This window comes from Apus apus, chromosome Z (assembly GCF_020740795.1).
Source record: "Apus apus isolate bApuApu2 chromosome Z, bApuApu2.pri.cur, whole genome shotgun sequence".
Classification (NCBI taxonomy): Eukaryota; Metazoa; Chordata; class Aves; order Apodiformes; family Apodidae; genus Apus; species Apus apus.
In genome coordinates this window covers 25,064,363-25,084,855 of record NC_067312.1, presented here as the reverse complement: position 1 = coordinate 25,084,855, position 20,493 = coordinate 25,064,363, and the positions used below count along the sequence as shown (strand labels likewise).

The window sequence follows — 20,493 nt, the reverse complement described above, 5'->3', positions numbered from 1 at the left end:
TACTTACAAAACCAAAAATCACTAGGCACTGCTATAAACAATAAAATGCCCTTTACATCTCTTAAGACAAATGAACATGGTTCTACTGCTTCTTCAAATCCATTTCCTTATATCAGAGCATTCAGCCCTGATAAAAAAGAAGCAAACGACAAAACAAAATAAAAACAGCAGCCATTCTTGGCCAGGAAAGTCACTTGGATACAAAGTCGCTCAGATGAACTGATGTATTCTATGTGTTCTACTACATTGTAGAAATTTGTACAGACAGATTTGTTTTAAAAATTTTATGGATGGGAAAAAAATTGGCAAAATGTTTTTGGAGAATAGTATCAGGTTCAATGCACCTAACAATCTGACTTAACCCAGTATTTTATCCTCACGCCAAAAGTATCCTAAAAACTGGAACGTGATAAAGGTTTCTAAGATCCAGAAGTGCTAAATAGATGGCTTGAAGTATAGCTACATCATGACTTAAGCTTGTCATATACCTAACACTGATAAAGCAGATAAATTAGTCATAGAATCATAGAATCATAGAATCCTAGGGGTTGGAAGGGACCTCGAAAGATCATCTAGTCCAACCCCCCTGCCAGAGCAGGGTCACCTAGAGTACATCACACAGGAAGGCGTCCAGGCGGGTTTTGAATGTCTCCAGCGAAGGAGACTCCACAACCTCTCTGGGCAGCCTGTTCCAGTGCTCTGTCACTCTTACAGTAAAAAAATTTTTCCTGATATTCATCTTAAACCTCCTATGCTCCAACTTGTATCCATTACTCCTTGTCCTATCACTGGTCTTCACTGAAAAAAGCTTAACTCCATCGTCTTGACACTCACCCTTTACATATTTGTAAACATTGATGAGGTCCCCCCTCAGTCTCCTTTTCTCCAAACTAAAGAGACCCAGCTCCCTCAGCCTTTCCTCATAAGGGAGATGTTCCACTCCCTTCATCATCCTTGTGGCTCTGCGCTGGACTCTTTCAAGCACTTCCCTGTCCTTCTTGAACTGAGGGGCCCAGAACTGGACACAATATTCCAGATGTGGCCTCACCAATGCAGAATAGAGGGGGAGGAGAACCTCTCTTGACCTACTAACCACACCCTTTCTAATGCACCCCAGGATGCCATTGGCCTTCTTAGCCACAAGGGCACACTGCTGACTCATGGTCATCCTCCTGTCTACCATGACCCCCAGGTCCCTTTCACCTACACTGCTCTCCAGCAGGTCAGCCCCCAACCTGTATTGGTGCATGGCGTTTTTCTTCCCCAAATGCAGAACTCTACACTTGCTCTTGTTAAACTTCATCAGGTTTTTCCCCGCCCAAGTCTCCAGCCTAAGTCTCTCTGAATGGCAGCACAGCCTTCTGGTGTGTCAGCCACTCCTCCCAGCTTGGTGTCATCAGCAAACTTGCTGAGGGTACATTCTGTGCCCTCATCCAGGTCGTTGATGAAGATATTGAACAACACCGGTCCCAGTACCGACCCCTGAGGGACTCCACTAGTCACAGGCCTCCAACTAGATTCTGCCCCATTGACTACAACTCTCTGACTTCTTCCTTTCAACCAGCTGGCTTTTCTGAATGCTGTGATCTCTTTTCAGTTTATCAGTCTCTTCCCACTCTAATATGTTAGCACTAAACAGTGGAAAAACAAATAAAGATGGAACTTAAATCATAGAATAAAGAAAGCATACAAACTCACATAAGTGTCTTAATCTGTTTTAAAATATAAGAAAGAGTCCATAAACAGCAAACAGTGCAATGCTTCCACTGATTTATACCAGGTTATGCGATAAAAACTTCATCCGTACATCCCGAAAGGAGCACAGAAAGACAAGGGGGTGGAGGGACTGTTCACAAATAATACCCTGTCCTAGCTTCTCCCAAGGAGAACTACCCATCAGGAAGCATAAGCCCATCTCCACAAACCCAGAGGGTCAGAGACACACAGTAGTAGAAAAGAACCCAAATTTAGGACTCAGAGGAAAAAGACATCCTGTCAGGCTTCTCCCAGAACCACCTCAGGAGAGCCTCAGCTCCCACATGCAAGTGTCACCAGCCATCAAGACTCACCACCAGAGCACCTTTCAGATTGAGGGGCTTTGCTGCACACAGGTATGGAACAGAGATGAACAGTAGTTTAGGGTTGCACAGGACTTAACACAGGATGTTTTGGAGAAAAACCAAAGGAAGGGAAAGGGCAGGAAAAGTGGGGTGAATCTATATGAGCTGGGGAGGAAATCAGAGGGATAAGCAGACACATCTAAAAAGTTTGCTTGCTGGCACAGCTATCCATCTGTGCCCTGCACCTGATCAGCACAGTATGTTGCATTTTCTCATTAAATTCCATTTTTAACTGTTTTCCTTGGTGAGGTGCTCTCTGTGACACAGTGCAAAGGCGCATGTATGCATCAGCAGCTAAAGCCAGGCCAAAGTGCCCCTGGCACAGGCAACAGCAACTAGAGAGACAAGAGTGAAGGGACCTAAGTGTAACTCCAGCAACTGAAGTGGGGCCTCAAGTCCTAGGAGCCCCTGTGTCTACGATGGCCAGCATCTGGAACAAGTAAGGGTCTGGCTGTCAGCATTTGGGCTGGGAACACAGGCCAGCGGCTTAATAAACATGGGTGCAAGTAACTGAGAGACTGGAGTGTGTGAAAACAAGCACAAGTCCATGTGTCTGTAGTGCCAGTGACTATAACGAGTGCAAGTGTACCAGAAGATCAAGCTGCACTAGCTGATGAGTAGGTCAAGAGACTTGGGAACAAGGCAGATAAGGGTGTGGGCATCTAAAGGCATGACTACAGGAGGAATTGGCTATGGCTTAGATCAGGAGAGTCCCATGCAGCTGCCAAAGAAACCAGACAGTCTATGGGTCTCTAGGGGCAAGAGCCATATGTCTGTGTGCCTCTCTCTAAGCCCCATAACCAAAGGTTGTTGGCTAGTAGAGGACCAGGGGCATTCTGGCTATGTCCAGTTGCATGTGCCCACATCCATATGTCTAAGAGCAAGAGCATGAGGGGATAGCTACTGGGGGACAGCAGTTTGCACCAGCAACTGAAATAGCACTGCAGCCTTAGGGTTCATATACCCAGGTGCCAGCAGTAAGGGTGACTGGGACCGAGGGGCCAGCCAGTAGGCAGAGACCAGCTGCTGGATGGACCCATGCAGTACACGGGTATGTATCAACTCCCACTAGCAGACCTTTGTCTTGAACTGCCAAACTACTGGTGCTGTTTGTGTTCACAAGTTCCTTATGTGAATTTATGTAGCTGCCTCTGTACATAGGCATTTTTTTTGTGTATGCAAATATACAAAACATACCTGCGTGTGTGCTACTAGAAATACACTTGCAGCCCCACTACTGGTGGGCTGGAAGCCTGGAGCTGGGGGCAGTCTTGCTTCATTTGGGCTGCTGGTTCCAGCCCTAACAGTTAAAAGAACTAAGATGAATAATACTGTTCAAGGCACTTCTCTTTGGTATAAGGTATCTTTGTTCAAAACTAGACTTCAAGTACTCATAACTTTCAAACATAAATTATAGAGGAAGACAGTATTTAACTAATCCATATATATGCTCAATCTCAAACTAGAACAAAAAATATTCCTTGCTCCATTTCCTTTTATCTCCTATTAACAAAAGTACAGTTACAATCTCTAAAATTATTTTGATACAGTAAGTTCTGTAAGACTGAACTGTCATCTTCACATACTTATGACTCATTGACCTACCAGAGCTCAGTACTTGGCCTTAGCCAAATAAAAACATTATTTAAAAAATGAAAAAAACCTTAAGTTTTAAAGTAGTAGCTAAATAAGAATAACTTTTTAAAAGCTAAAATCAGACTCAAACCTGATGATTAGTATCCACCCACGTAAGATGTATTTGCGACCTACTATATTGCAGCACATGATAGAAATGAGTATGCTGAAGTCATTATTATAGGGAATATAATCTTCAGTCTCATAAACAAGGCAAAAGTAACTTTTTGTTCACATTAACAACAGAGACTGAAGTACATGTTTCTAGGAGAGGAGGGAAGAACTGGAGCATGCATTCAATAGACTTATCTTCTCATAGTGAACATCAGTAGCACTGTATTTATAAAACCTTTGGTTGTATAACTTTCTAGTGCAGATGTTGCTTTAGAGTTCCTCAAGCCACACAGTAAGCCTGTGAATTTAAACACACCATTTTAACTTCCTGGATATCTGAATGTTTACTAGTCCAAGATGGATTCTTTTTTTTTCTTTCTTACGTGGGGGGAAAAAAAAAAAAAAAAAAGATACAGAAGCAAGCTTCTTTGTGTGTCTAATACTTGCTATTGCAGCAAGAATAGGCACATAGGCTGCTAAAATAAAATGGATGGTAAACAGCTCGAAAGAATGAATTGTATTTCTGCTACTGTTCTTATCTATGGCAATCCTGAAAACAATTATTACGTAAGTCTTCTTTTAATTAATCAAAAGTCGTACAGTTTAGTGAAAGCTGAATAAATTTAGTCAAGCAATTTGTTTCAATAAATTAACTTCCATCACAGATGATTCTGACTTAGGTTCTTCATCAGTTGCTTTTATAGGAAGTTTAAATTGTTCTTGTCTGCTCCTTCATTTCCATTCTTTATTTGCTGCAGGGGAAACAGAGTGACAGAGGATGAGGAAATGGCCGAGATACTTAATGCCTTCTTTGCCTCTGTCTTTCAGGTAAGACCAGTTGTGCTTGGAGTACCCAGCCCCCCCAGCTGGAGGACAGACATCAGGAGCCAAATGAAGCCCCCATAATCCAAGGGGAAATGGTCAGCAACCTGCTACACCTCTTAGGCACACACACAAATCTATGGGGCTGGATGGGATCCACTCATGGGTACTGAGGGAGCTGGCAGAACTGCTCACCAATACACTTTCCATCATCTATCAGCAGTTCTATCAGCCAGCAGTTCTGGCTAAACAAGGATGTCCCAGTTGACTAGAGGCTAGCAAATGTGATGTCCATTTCAGAAGGGCTGGAAGGAGTGTTAAGAAATACTAGCTGTTTAGCTTAAATCAGTAAGATTTAAATATAATTAATCTCTCAGAGTCAATCATTTAGCATTAGGACACAGAGCTTACAGCATAATGTTGTGCAATTTGGTCTACTGCTTATTACTGACTTAGCATGAGTAGCTACATTTGCTGAAGACTTAGGCTACAATATTTGAACTTTCACCTGGAGATGTTTTCAGCTGCGACAGAGTCACTTTTCTTCCTAGTAGCTGGTACAGCACTGGATTTTGGATTTAGTGTGAGAATAATGTTGGTAACTGATGTTCTAGTTGTTGCTAAGTACTGTCTAGGACTTTTCAGTATCCCATACCCTGCCAGTGAGCAGGTGCACAAAAAGCACAAACCTGAAGACACGGAGGACACAACTGTCATCAGAACCTGCAACTCAGCAAGGTATGACCAGTAACGGCCTGCCTGGAGACAGAAATAATCCAATAAGGTATTAGAAGATCCCAGACCAGAAATCACCAAAAGGACCAAAAAGGAGTATGCAGAACATGTGAAGAGTGCATGAGGGGCAGATGCATAGATTTTAAGGGTGTAATTGTCCAAGGACTTCTTTGCCTGGGATACCTCTCTGGACGCATCCAGCTCAACCTGTTTTTTCTGTATCATCTCAATAATTAACAAAAACAAACAAACAAAATATTAAAAAAAAAATTTAAAAAATCCTATGACTGAGAGTCTGCTATGGGAAACCTGGGGTTGAGCCTGAAGGAACAGGAAGCACCTGAGACTGAATGTGTGAGTGAGGAGTTGAAAGGGACAACTGTCAGTCCTACCAGTCTAAGTCTCAGGTGGTGCATGTGCAACTACTTGTATAGTTTATGAATGCTCAGGCAGCAGCTTCTCCACTAACAGAAGGATCCAGGGAACTACAGGCCAATCAGTCTGACCTTGCTGCCAGAGCAGGTTATAGAGCAGATGAACTTGACTGTCATCAACACAGCATGTGTGACTAGCCTGATCTCCTTCTATGACAAAGTGACTCAGTTAGTGAATGACTGAAAGACTGTGGATCTTGTTTACCTGCACTGCTTCTCACAGCATTCCTCTGAAGAATGGCTCCAATGGGTGTATGCTTCACTGGGTAAAAAACCGGCTGGATAGCCAGGCCCAAAGAGTTGTGATGAATGGAATTAAAACTAGTTTAAATTCACACAAGTGGTGTTCCCCAGAGCTCACTACTGGGGCCAATTTTGTTTAATATCTTTATAAATGCTCTGGATGAGACCAGTAAGTTTGCAGACAAAACCAAGTTGGGCACAAGTGTTGACCTGCTTGATAGAGAAAGGCTCTACAGAGGGACCTGGACAGGCTGGATCGATGGGCTGAGCCAGTTGTATGAGGTTCTCCTTTCTCAGAAATGCTCGGTGATTTAAGGTTTTCATTCTAAGAAAAACTACTGCTGAAGGATGAAGACAACAAAAGGCTAAGTAACAGGTCTTGCACTTGGGTCACCATGATGCCGCGCAACACTACAGGCTTGGGAAAGAGCAGCTGGAAAGCTACCCAGAAGAAGAGGATCTGGGAGTGCTGGTCAACAGCCAGCTGAATATGAGCCAGCAGTGTGCCCAAGTGGCCTAGAAGGAAGTTGAGAGGAGACCTGGTTGGCCTCTACACCAACCTGAAAGGAGGTTGTAAGAACGTGGGTTATGCTCTTCTCCCACACATAATAAGCAATAGGACAAGAGGAAACAGCCTCAAGTTACACCAGGGGAGGAGAAACTGGATATTAGGAAACATTTATCCACTGAAAGCATTGTCAAGCATTGGAACAGACTGCCCAGGGAGGTGTTTGAGCTACCATCCATGGAGGTATTTAAAAGATGTGTAGATGTGGTGCTTAGGGACATGGTTTAGTGGTGGACTTGGCAGTGATAGGTTAAAGGTTGGACTTGATAAACTTAAGGGTCTTTTCCAGCCTAATTGATTCTATAATTCTGTTCCATTTCATGTAACTCCTTCCATAATTCATCATACCAAATAAATTATTAAGAGCATATTCCCAAGATTTATGTATTATTTTCCTTTAAAGTCTGAATGTCTTGCAAAACATAAATAAAAATAAACAAAAGATTTCAGGTTACACTGTATATTAGCTAAAATTTCTTCTCTGCTCAAGCTTGGATCTATCCCTAATGCTCTCCCTCCCTGACCTTTACACAGTCACATTTTTCTACAACATTCTGAAATTTGATAGCTACTTCTCCATAATCTTCTAGAATTACAAGAATTCGCGTTAAAAATGCATTAAAAGAAGTCTCAATTATTCAATATTTAAGTATTTTTTATTTACAAAATTATTTTAAGGACACTGAATTAGTAACATCACATTTTGTCTAACCACAAATTCATACATTCATTACTTCTCTAATTGAGTTAAAGTGATATCACTCTGCAATCCAAATATTACATGATTAGAACACTGAAAACTTTTTAGTCAGCCTTTCCCTCTGAGCCTCAATCTGCAATAGATACTTTTCAAATACAGGGTAGCATAATACCTACTCAAATAAGCAGCATGACACTTCAGATAAACTCTAGTACCCTTACTGAGAAGAACTACCACCATATACTTCCACAATTTTCTGTAATTAATCAATATTAAAATGTAAACAGTTTTTCCCCCCTCTCCCCAAATGGCCCAGAAGGCTTCTCTTATTTACACATTAAACTATTACAATAATGCTGTCATTGAAAATAAACCTGAGAAATTCTAGTTAAAAACACTAGAGATATTTCATGGTTTATACTGAATTCAGATACAATTGCATAAAATTTTCATAAACAGATCTTCAATAACAGTATGTTTAATAAGCTAGAAATACCTCAATATTTTTACTGGCAACATTCTTCACAACTGCAGGAAACAGCTCAGAAGCATTTTTTCCCTTTGCAATCATCTAAAACAAAAGAGAGACAGAAGTTATAATAATGTTGGAGGTTTGAGGGGGGAAGATAGACATTTATTCCAGATCTGTATTTCAAACTTTATTTCTATGAAGTTGAGGAAAAAGTCTGGGGCTTTTTGGTTAACTATTATGCTTGTTGTGTGCTATCCATATAACAAAATCCATGAATGCTGGCTGGTTACTAATTAAGAGGGTGAAATTAATTAGACTTTACCATATTAGACCACAAATCATTGTGTATGCTTTAAAAATTACTTATAACAAAGACATTGCTAATCTGAAAAGCATTACAGAATTACCTTTTAGGAATTACAATCTGAAGAAAAAAAAAAAAAAAAAAGATCAGAAATCATAGAAGTTTAACTCCTGTTACTTTTCCCAGGAACAATTTTGGTACACAACAGAACGACGGCCAAAAAAATATCCACCATAAAATCAAACAGACCTCACTTTACAAACAAAGTTGTTTTCCATAGCAAGTTAAATACAAAAAGCTTTGAAGTGTTTATACAGAACAAAAAGCAAACAACTTGTATGAACAGCTTAAGGAGGAAGGGGCAAGTTATTTGTAAAAACCAAATGCATTAGAAGGAACAGTATACTGCAATAGACAGTCCAACTGGACAACTCTGTAATCTCTTAGCTCTAAATTCAGCAGAATGTCCAAGCTGCAAACCCTGGAATTTCACGTATGTGTTACATTAAATTACAGTGCTGCAGAACAGTCTCAAAGCATCTCCAATATGGTCAAGGGAAGGATCCATTCATCTAAACGTCAAACTATCTGAAAGGACAAGAGCCAATATTCAGGGATCAAATACAGGAACACGAGTTTTGCAACTGCAGTTACTCCGGTTCCTAACCATTGCACATTCCCACTATCATAGAGCTGAATAAACCCCATACTCCTAATCCACGTCTGTTTGTGCATCTCACAGATAAAAACACATTAAGGGCATAAAGTACTAGGATCTCATGCAACAAAAGCAAGCAAACATGAAGCCAGGCAATTCCCTGACAAACAGCATATCTGGAAAAGGCTAGACTAAAGAAACTAGAAGGAGAAAGAAGGTAGCTGAAGTTCAAGCTTTCAAAAAGGTTTTAAGAGCAGCATGACATTTCAATTTAACCAAGTAACATATTAAACATTTTTGCAGCTGTATTAAAAGCATGGAAGTGACAAACTAAGAAGCAGGCACATTGTATGGGCTCCAAGGGGTTTTAACTAAGAATCTAAATTAAACCACTGCTCTCAGAACTGGTGCAGGGGTTGTGGGGGGACATTGATGTGGGAACACATATGTCTTTGTAACAAACGCCAGATTCAGAATGACTGGAGTCAAGTAGAACTTAGTAGCAAGATGCACTACAGAGAAGCACCATAAAATAAAATATTATCAATCATCTCATCTTGATGCACTGGAAGTAATGTTATTCAAAAATAGGGATGATCCTTAAAATTAAACCTCCCTGATAGGCTCTAACAGTATGACTCTATGCATTACTTGCATTATTTAACTCATCAACCATAATAGCTCCAGTGTACCATGTAAATATGTATTTAGGGTCTTTTAAAAGAGTGTATTTTGACTCATTAAGTCATAATTATTAGTGTAAATCCTCCTTAGCCCATGGATCATTAACCTGAAAGAAGATAATGGTTCTTTACAACACTAAGGTCTATCATGTCATTTTTGTTGCTGTGCCTAGACAATCTCCAGTTGTATTGTCTTATATATTCACAGTTCCTGCACTTACAGAAACTTCTATTCTAGAAGAAGCACTACATAATGTCCACAAGTCTGTGTGTGGTTCTGTTCCTACAAAATTTAGATGCTGTGCATAAGACAGTGTACTAAAGTTGGTTTGTTTTTTTGATAAGAGACACACAAACTGATAAAATTCTCTGTAAGAAATCAGGCATACAAATTTTTTTCCTACATTTATGCTCTGAAGACTTCAGAGTGAAATTCCAGAAATTTCTCCCAGATTAGATGTTCAGCTGGGCAGAAAGGTCAGGTTTCAAGACCTGGTAACACTACCTCCATTGCTGTAATATCAGCGTAAGCCTTAAAAGAAATATTAGCTATTTTCTTTTCATGCATATAATAGAAAAAACCTGGCTCTGTATAGACTTCAAATCTTTTTCTAAACTAGCAGTACTGCTTATAATCTTGCAAAGACTGCAATTATTTTATGGCATGTGTGTAAGGAAGAAACATACAAAGTAACATACGGACCGAAAAGATATCACTGATCATTAAAGCCACACATACACAGAATCGTGGTTGGAAAAGACCTCTAAGACTACCGAGTCAAACTGTTCACCCAGAAGGAAAAAAAAAACACCACAACAAAACAAAATGAAAACAAAACAAAAAACAAAAAACCAACCAACAAACAAACAAAAAAAGAAAAAAAAACAAAACAATCCCCACACACAAAACAAACCAACAAACAACAGAACGACCACTATGCCTGCTACAGCATGTCCTGAAGTATCACATTGACACATTTTTTTTAATGCCTCTGAGGATGGTGGCTCAAACACTTCCCTGGGCACACTGTTCCAGTGTCTGAGCCCTCTTTCAGTAAATAAATTCTTTCTAATTTCCAACCTAAACCTCCCCTAGTGTAACTTCAGGCCATTTTCTCTAGTTCTATCCTTATTCACTTGGGAGAAGAGGCCAGCTCCCACCTACCTACAACCTCATTTCAGGTAGTTGTAGAGAGCAATGAGGTCTCCCCTCAGCCTCCTCTACTCCAAAATAAACAGTCCCAGTTCCCTCAGCCCCTCCTCACAGGACTTGTTCTCTAGACCTTTCACAAGTTTGCTTGCTCTTCTCAGGACTCGCTCCAGCAACATATTGTCCTTCTTGTAGAGGGAGGCTCAGAACTGAACATAATAGGTTCAGTACAGTAAGGTTAATAAAAAAAAAGGAGTGCAACATCAAAACCAGATTACTCCTATGCCTGAAATTACATTATTAAAAGAGTGACTCTGCAGGACTGATTTATTCATAATGTATCTCCTTCTCCACAGGAGAGAATTTACAATCCACCTTAAATGAGGAAGAAGCAGCAAAAGCAGCCATAAGTAGTGTTCTTTTGGTACTCTTCCATCATACCTATATGAACAAATGAAGGTTCAGCCTCTTGAAGTCTGCTAAAGGAGTAAGAAAATGGTTGGTCTGCACAGCTTTTTCCCCCTACCTAAAATTAGTGAAAATGAACATTTTAGTAAGACATGTTAAATAATACTCTGACAACAGACTTCCTTTTTCCTCTAATAATAAGGCTAAAGGAAGCCTTTCATCTCTGGAAGATAAACCTCATCCCTGTGAAGTCGCTAAATGTAAGTGCACAACTAGTAACAACAAGCATCTTTGTGCCCAGCAGAGATATTATCACTGCTGTTCCAAGGACATATGCTAATTGTGCAAGGTCCCAGTCCTGGCCTGTAAAGCTTATTGTTTCAGTTTGTTACATGAACCAGGGGTTAGTATCAGGTGTATGTTTTTACGAAGCACATTTTAAACACAGGTAACAGCAAAACATTGAAAATAGGGAAGAATGAAAACAAGAGGATCCTGCAACTCAAAAAACACTCACTCCAGTAATGGTCAGCGTATGAGCTAGAAGGCTGTTCCTGCTTTAAGAAAAGCAGCAGCAGCTAAGCACAGAAAAATACACCCAAGACACAGAAGGTGCCTAGCAACATCTTTCAGCATTGCACAATACTTTGAGAACTGAGACATAAACCAAAGACTAGGAACTGCCTAAAATCTTCAGTGTCTTATAAAAGGACAAACATCTGGAATTGAGAAACAGGAGAACACAAGAAAGAATATGCTCAATTCAGTTCTGCCTTGCTGAAGAACTCCTGAGCCTGATCACCTCAGCCTAAGACAATCAAGGACCACAGCCATCAATGTTAGCTACATGTCATCAGCTCCGTGGCATCATATTCCTCTAGATAATCAAAGACAGTTGTTAAGAACCGCTTTGAATATGGAGCAGAAGCAGGTATTTATAACGAGTACATTTGTTCACTGTGCACTAATAATGAGTGTGTGATAAGCAAAGGGCATTGTTTGTAGAAAAAAATATTTTAAAATACCAAAAATTAAAATCAATCTCGTAAATCCTTGGTTTAAAATTTAAAGCTGACTCCACTTAATAGGTTCTAGTTTTCTCCACATACATACATACACATGCACATTCAGTTCTAACCACTTCCATATAGAGGTAAAAGATATGGCCACCTTTTCATAAGCAAAACCAAGGGAGCCACAGCCAAGTCTCCCACAGCCTCCTGCCAACAGTAACAGCCAGAAGAAAGACCTTTTCAGAGGAAAGCACCAGAATTTAAGTTACCACTGGTTGAAAGCACAGCACTTCTAAAAGCCATGACTTCTTGCAACAGCACCTCTACATGCTAGACTCTCACCCGTCAAACTCTGAGGAATCCCACATCATGGTGAAGATCAACCCAGCAATCTTCCACAAAAAAAATAATTGTGTTATGAGATGGTAGTTAATGAGTTACTCAGATCCAATAAATAATTGATGTCTCTGGCAGGACTAGTATCAAAGGCAAAAGCTGAAGACAATCAGCTTAAGTAAAATCTTACAAGAGAATAATGAAGAGAGAAATTCCTAGCTCTAGAGTCAGAAGAAAGAACATGATCACATGATACAAGCTGTACCTATTCACTTAAGCACATGCTTAGATAGAACTAAGGCACATAAAAAACATCAAAACAAATAAGAACACCCAAAACAGACTAAAGGAACAATAAGAGGAAGCAACTGCAGAAGTCCCAGAAAAAGTAGTGGACACTGAACAGCTTTCCACAGTACATTCTTCTAATACTTTTAGGAAGAAATAAAGGGCCTTTATCAACTTTATGATCTTTAGTTTACAGGTTTTAAACACACAATGGTGTTACACATTATTTAATCACCACTACAGGTACACAGTTCAACAGAACCACTTAGTCAAATATGCAGGTAATATGCTCACTTTAAAAAGACAATAAAATCTTCACATAACCATGAAAGCAATTCTTCATTTTATTCCTGCAGATTTCTCTTGTACTCCTGTCTGCTGAATTAAGACAGTAATTGAAGCTTATCTGAAGGAACAATTTCCTGTTTAAGGTCTTACCTTCCTACTGAAAATAGTCATCTAGAGGTATGTTGGTATTGTTACATAAATATTTTTAAAGCATACAGCTATATACATTCTGACATAGCAATCTGTACACAAAATTCCAAATTAAGAACTTTACAATAGCCTTTAAACACCATTTAGAGATTCAAATGCTAACTTGGTAAAGGATCTGTAAAGCAGAAAACTTGACTCAATCTGAAAAATAAAAATAAAAAAAATCACATACCCCAACAATCCTTTTCATAGCATCCAGCTTTGCAGAATCTTTACTGCTTTCCAGCATTTGTTTTAGGTCTTCATTCCTATGGTATAAACACAGTAAAGCATCAATTAGAAAAAATAAACAATAAAACCAAAATACCATTTTTATATTCTTGCATTAATTCAACAGCTTAATATGAAGCATTGCCCTTTCTTGGTGACTTCTAAAATGTATTTGTTAACATGCTGTCCAAGTATAATCAAGTGTTCAGTAAAGGAATCTATCAGATTCCAAAAATAATGCAAACCCATGAAACTTCAGTCTGCTGTTAGCTGAACTGTGGCTGAAAGGCTGAAGCCCGGAGGCCAGACAAGGGCTCAGTTTGAACCAGCAACTCATCCCCTTTCCCTCCCTCCATTCAGTTAGGGCCAGATATAACAGCTTGAGATTCACATGTTTTTATTAAAATATAGTATCAGCTTTCATACATCACCAAAAAACCCAATAGCAGGTTTCAGTATGGTCTGAATTTCAAAAAGAATAAAGCATATAACTCTGTTTTCATTTGCCATTCTGGATTCCAAATTGCTAGCCCCTGCCCTCAGGATTAAAAGCCTCATGTCTCTAGTACATCTATTCTACATGCTATAAGATTAATATAGCCACATGGTTAGACACATATAGCGAACAAGCACTTCGTACAGCTGAAAAAACTCTGACATGAAAATACTAACTTGACAAGGATGTTCTATCACAAACAGAACTTCTCACTAGCCACCACTAATAAGGAAACTCACCCTGTTAAGTTTTTTAGGTGCAAAAAATCAGTATGATTGCATCTATAGACTCTGAGAGTTTACAAAATACTCTTTGAAGAAATAGCCTTTTCTCATTACTAGATTGCTTGAGTGCTGAAATATTTGAAGCACACAGCAATTCAATAGACATCTGCAACATATCAAAGAACTCTGAAAACATTACAAGTTTTACAAACTCTGTGAGCTTTCACATAGTGGAAGGCAACATGAAAATCCAGACAGGATTTCAACAGAGAATGGGAAATCTAGATATACTCTAATTTATCATTGCCCTCAGATTTTCAGATGGAGACGAAAAAAACAAAAGTTTTATGCCAAAGCCTGAACTAACTACAATGAGACAAAATATCATCCTGCCATGGTTTTAACCTAGCAGGCCGTTAAATACCATGCAGCCACTTGTTCACACATTCTCCCCAACCTCACTGGGGAAAGGTATAGAGACTTACAGATTGACAGAAAAGTAATTTAATAATTGAAATAAGATAAAAATAATAACAGAATATACAAACAAGTTACAGACATTACAACGGTTCACGACCTGCTCGCCACCAGCCTATCCTTGGGCAGCGATCCCAGAGGAGAAAAATCCTGAATTTTAATGCCAGAAGAGACATTCCCAGCCAACCCTCATCTAGATACTGAGTACAACAATGCATGATAAGGAATATTTCACAGGTCAGTTCAGACCCATTATACTGTCTATGTCAACTCCGGACTTCTTCTGTACCTGGCACAATAGCAAAACATGGGAAGTTGAAAAGTCCTTGATTTCTTAGCAACAACTAAAAACGCCAGTGCACAGTCAACAATTCTCTAATACCAGATGTCATACTAAATCCAGAACAAAGCACTACCCTAACTACTAAGAACAAAATTAGCTCGATACCAGCTGAATCCAGAACATCTTCATCCATTCATAAATCTTTAAATAGCATTTTTCCTACTTGCAAGGGACAGAATCACTCTAGTAGAGATTTTCCTCATTTTCAGACCCTGTGCTGCATCTGTTCCCCATCCCTCCAGGGATATCTCCATCACCCTCACACTTTAGCATATATCCACAAAATTAGGAACCACAAATGGACGGGGAAAAAACCCAAATAATATTTTCTTAATAAATCAAAAGAAAAACATGCAAAATTTAGGATGCAGATACCTACTTCCAATTGAAGTCTAGCTGCTTTTCCAAAAATAAAAGTGTTTTATGTAACACCACAAAAACCTAATACAAATGTCCTGTTATAAATACTGCCTTCACTTCACAGTTTAATACTTGAGTAGTAACTTCAAAAGAAAAAAAGTGGAAATACTCTATTTTCTTGCCTGCTTCAGCATAATTTCCCACATACCACTGGGAACTCCCTATTTTGCCTGCATCACTCTCAAAAGGCTTTTATTGTTCTTAATTGTTCCTGGAAGTGTTCAAAGAGCTGTATGGTCAGTATTATATTGATACATTTATTTAGGTATTTGCTTCAGTCCTTTGAAGTATACTTCCCATCCAACTTTGTTCTGTGGTTTTGCATGCTGTTGAGAACAGTTTAATGTACCTGTAGTTTCCTTCCAGGGTAAGTGGTAACATCTTAGTGTACCTTCTTCCTATGAGATCAGCCCAGGATGAGAGATGTGTTAAATTTAACTAATGCAGTGATTTCATAGATCTTTTCTTACTGCCCTCCTCCCGGCTCCTCCAAGTTCCTCACATAAAGGCATACGTCCTGCATTAAGCTCTCCAGTTTTCCGATTTCACTTCAAGAATGCCCCCATGTTCACCTCTATATCCTCATACTCCCTTCAGCAACTCCATATTTTTCCCTCAGCTCTGCATTCTTATTTTTTGTATCAGAAATCAAGTATTCGTTGCTTTAGCGCTGTACCTAAAATACCCTTAATAACTTGTTGGTTTTTATCTCCCTATGTAGCAACATTTGTAATTAACTTTATAGAAAGGCTAGCTTGATTTAACTTCTGGCAGCTCTCATAATTTCCATTGTTCTTGGTCACAGAAAAAACTTATTTTATTGACCCTTCCTTTCCACCTATGAGTCCACTCATAGGACACTGAATAATTATCAGTTCTTCTAGCTTGAATCACCTCACCTGAGACTTTGCTCTAGCTGGATACAAGAATTTCAGAAACCTCTAACTCCCTCTGCTTAAGTCTTAAACCTTACCTTTTCAGCTTAGCTTTGTGAAAGAATCTATATGACACAGTTACCAAAGTCGCATAGCGTAACACTGAACTTGATCTACAAAGTTGCTTGGAGTCCTTCTCATAAGTGATAGGAGGACACACCAGTTCCTTGGCACTACCAACCAAGCAACTACTTTTCAAGAAAAGAAGTATCCAAATGAAGAATCAAAAAAGGCTGAATGAGTAAGATTTTGTAGCAACTACGTAAGATTCAAGTCTGGGAATACATCTACCTAAAAAAATCCAAAAAATGTTAATGTAAAAACAAAACTACATCAACAAAATAAAAAAATGAGAAAGTAAGAAATGTGGAAATAATAACTTTTAACTTAAGAATCAAGTAGCAAAAAAGGAGGAAGTTACACGCCACAAGATTCAAATACATGCTGAAGACCAGCTACCTGAATTTGGGAATGACAAAAGCAGAGAGTAATCAAGGACACATATTAGTTATTAGTGTAATAAAAACAGAGGAAAAAAAAAAAGTAAAAGGTGAAGGTGAAAAGGTAAAAGGTTAATTCAAGACATGTGAAGACAGAAGAAGGAAGCATTTAATGGTTAAATGTACTTCTCTTATAGAAAATGTTATATCACACCTTTCCAAATAAAACATTTAAAAATGTTAATACAGAAGACATAAACTAGAGAAATTAAGACACAAAGACCTGCTTACAGCCAGTCATCCTTTCCTATGAGAAAAGCAGTGGAAGGGAACAGAAAACACACAAGATTTTATTAATCCCTTTGGAAATTAATTGCTACCTGATGCATTTTTTAAAAATATTTTCTAAGAAATTATTATCCAGGTTTAGCAAGCATGAGATACTTACAGAGTAACACACTGTTCCATATATTCACACGGTTCAGCAGCAGCAAGCCTTTTTTCTTCTACAGTTAGATACGGTTTCAGTGTAACCTCAAAGTTTCTGCCTTTAAGAGCAGACTTAATACTGCAAGATACCTCGATTACTCTACCCAACGTTGTAGAATTTTGTTCCATTATTCTAAGTACAGTATTTCAATTTTAAAAAAAAAAAAAAAATTGCACTCAAGGAAGCTTGCCTGTTGAAACTGAGGTCTACTCAAGAAACTATGTAACAGGATACCCACTCCCTTGCTGTTTCAACTTTTAAAAACCAATACCCTACATAGATTTCAAAGGTCATTTCCCTCCAAAAACAACTCTTATCAACACCCTCAATGAACAATGTTCCCAAATGCATTTCAGCCTTTCATAATACAGTTTATTGTACCATACAACAATATTTTCATCTTCTGAGCGCTCAGAAGATTTAAGGGAATTTCAAACCTTAAGTAAAATTCCTTTAAATAGAAAACAAATGCAAGCTTCAGACTGCTGTTCATGTTTCTATACTCATTAGTTATTCTGAAGTGACAGGTCATCAGTACATAATGTTAGATGAAGAATTTCTTTAGCAGTTATGTTCACCTGACAGGAGCTCAGGAATCCACAAGCAGCTCTCCAGCTATATCAATCTTTGCTTCTCCCTGCTAAAACTTTGAGCACAGTTTCAGTCTTACACAGTTAGGTACGTATTACAAGTGACTGAAATGCAAGTTTTATTACTTCAGCAGCAAAACCAGGTTTAAAGCAGCCTGATCTGATAGTCTGTGGATAAATGTGGAGCTTTACAGAGGAGGACAGTGAAGGCCTTAACAAACCCAATAACAAACACCACCAAAAAATCCTTTTTAAGAGTAAATATATCAGCCCTGAGCCCATTTTCTCCAACAGTTAAGAATAGGTGAATGGACTTCCTGAGAGCGGAAAAAAACCCCCCACACTTAAAGACTCCCACCTGTCTGCCTAATACCATATCTAAGTATGCAAAGAGGTTCCCTGAGCTCCTGACTACAGTCTAACATCTCAACCTCTATATAACATGGCTATACTGTCCTAACTGCATTCTTTTGAAAGCACTGGTGTGGACCCCAATTAGAAATATACACAGCAGAAACAGGCTACAAAATACAATAGTATTTGTATAGCATCCACCATAAAAGGCAATGAGCCAATCACTAATACATTAAAGAATCAGTACTCAGTCACCTTTATAATCTTAACCACCATAGTCTTGTGTCCCTCAATAAGAATTCAAAAGCTAAGGGAGTTTAAATTAGAAACGCAAATTCGTCCACTAACTTTCATAGCAGCGTGACAGACCAGTGACAATATAACACAATCAACATCACAAAACACATCCAGAATAATATAGTCTCTTTAAATCACTGGTCAAATGTAAAGTGGGGGAAGAGGATTTCTAACCGTCTTCTATGTTTTCGTATTTTGATTGCAGCTTTTAAGATGGATACTATTCCACTTCCACCTCCAAGCACTTCTTTCTTCACACACCTTTGCAACACTGCTGGATTTGGTAAGGGTATGGCTATGGCAGGACCTGTAGTAAGTCTAGTGGTTAGGACTCATGTTCTAGATGCTATTGTAAGAAAGTAAACAAAACCCTACCAGTTAGATCTTTCTAGTTCTCATTCCCTTTCATCTTGCCTATACTCCTTTGTCATAAAAAAAAAAAAAAAGGGGGGGGGGGGGGGGGCAAAAAACCCACTCTAACATCCCAGAATCAGAGCAAAAAAAAATAGAGCTTGACAGTCAAGAGAACATATTGCCAAACTATTTTAACAGCCTGGAGTCTTTTGCCAGAAAGGACCCTGGCCGTCACCCTCCATGCTGACTGCAGCAAGCAGCAACTAAAGAATAAATCTGAACATGCTGTTCTGCACCTAGGATGGAGTAACGTTGGCTACAAGTATAAACTGGCAGGTGAGTGCCTGGAAAGCACACCTGCAGAAAGTGATCCAGGGGTCCTAGCTGACAGTAAACTCAACAGAAGTCAGCAGAGTGCCATAGCAGCCAAGAGGGCAAACGCATCCTGGGGTGCATCAAACACAGCACTACCAGCTGGTGAGAAGAGGTGACTGTCCCACTGTATCCCACTAATACACCGTATTAGTACAGCCTCACCTTGAGTACTGTATGTAGTTCTGGGCCACACAGTTTAGGAAACATGAAGGCATTTGAATGTGTCCAGAGAAAGACACCAACACTGGTGAAAGGGCTGAAGGAACGTCCTATGAGGAGCAGCTGAGGACTTTGGGCTAGACTAGTTTGGAGAAAAGGTGGCTGAGGGGCAACCTCATTACTGTTTACATGTTCCAGGAGGGAGGTGCTCATCTCTTCTCCCTGGGATCCAGTGACAGGTCACATGGAAATGTTCACAACTGTGCAGGGGAGGTTTGGACTGGACATCAGGAATAATTTCTTTACCAAAAGGGTGGCCATACACTGGAACGGGCTTCCTGGAGTGGTGGTCAATGCCCCAAGCCTGTCATGGATTGAAGAGACATTTGGACAATGTCCTTCATATCATGCTTTAAATTTAGTCAGCCCTGAACTGGTCAGGCAGCAGAACTGATGATCATTGTAGGTACATTTCAACTTGGAATAGTCTATTCAGTATTACCCATTTTTACAGAAAACAAAATAGGTAGTCATAACAGTACGTTATTGAAGTTTAAACCAGCTATGCCTAAGACTAATCTGGCCCTCTCCCTTGGTTACTTCGTCTTCTACCCGGAACTACGATAAACCTTTCAATCGCATTAAAATACTAATCCATAATCTGTGGCATATCGTTTGCCACTGCATCTACATATTCTGAACAGCTGTTATTACGAGAACGCTTACTCCACCCTGAGAAGATACATATTTATTACATCTCCTACTCTTTTTAAGCAACCTCATCATATGAACTGCGTAAATTGTCAGCATTTTGTATAATTCCAATGTACCCAGTTACTGAAAGAAGTCACCCACTAATTACAAGGGTTTTTTGTAAAAAGTTTTAAGTTTGATAAATACAAAAACTCCAAATGAAGCCCACCTGGCAATGCAACAATGCTTTTAAGAGATAAGAATTCAATTATAACTCCCTATTCCATCTGTTTTCCTTAAAACCTGGGAATAGTTTTAATTACCTCTTAGAAAAGGGAAGGAATTTTACATTAATAAAGTTGTGGTGAGATAGAGGCTCTTCATACATAAGGAAGGCACCCAGTTACTGCAAGGTAAGATGATACAGGAAACTGCAAAAAAAACCCACCGCAGTG

General features: G+C 39.2%; 2 protein-coding genes across 5 annotated transcripts in view; one reads left to right on the top strand and one right to left on the bottom strand.

The window, feature by feature from the left end:
* SCAMP1 (secretory carrier membrane protein 1) overlaps window positions 1-20,493 on the top strand; it is a 186,931-nt gene that overhangs the window by 75,211 nt on the left and 91,227 nt on the right. The gene's annotated exons all lie outside the window — the stretch shown is intronic.
* The window catches only part of AP3B1 (adaptor related protein complex 3 subunit beta 1), a 211,450-nt gene that overhangs the window by 146,773 nt on the left and 44,184 nt on the right, over window positions 1-20,493 (bottom strand). For 3 of the 4 annotated variants that reach the window (XM_051641898.1, XM_051641897.1, XM_051641899.1), the window contains 2 exons: window positions 13,354-13,429; window positions 7,868-7,942 (listed from right to left, as the gene is read on the bottom strand). In XM_051641898.1, the coding sequence (XP_051497858.1) occupies window positions 7,868-7,942; window positions 13,354-13,429 (151 nt within the window). Of the gene's footprint in view, window positions 1-7,867; window positions 7,943-12,401; window positions 12,452-13,353; window positions 13,430-20,493 lie in introns of those variants that run through there. The other variant, XM_051641900.1, reaches the window with a different exon arrangement.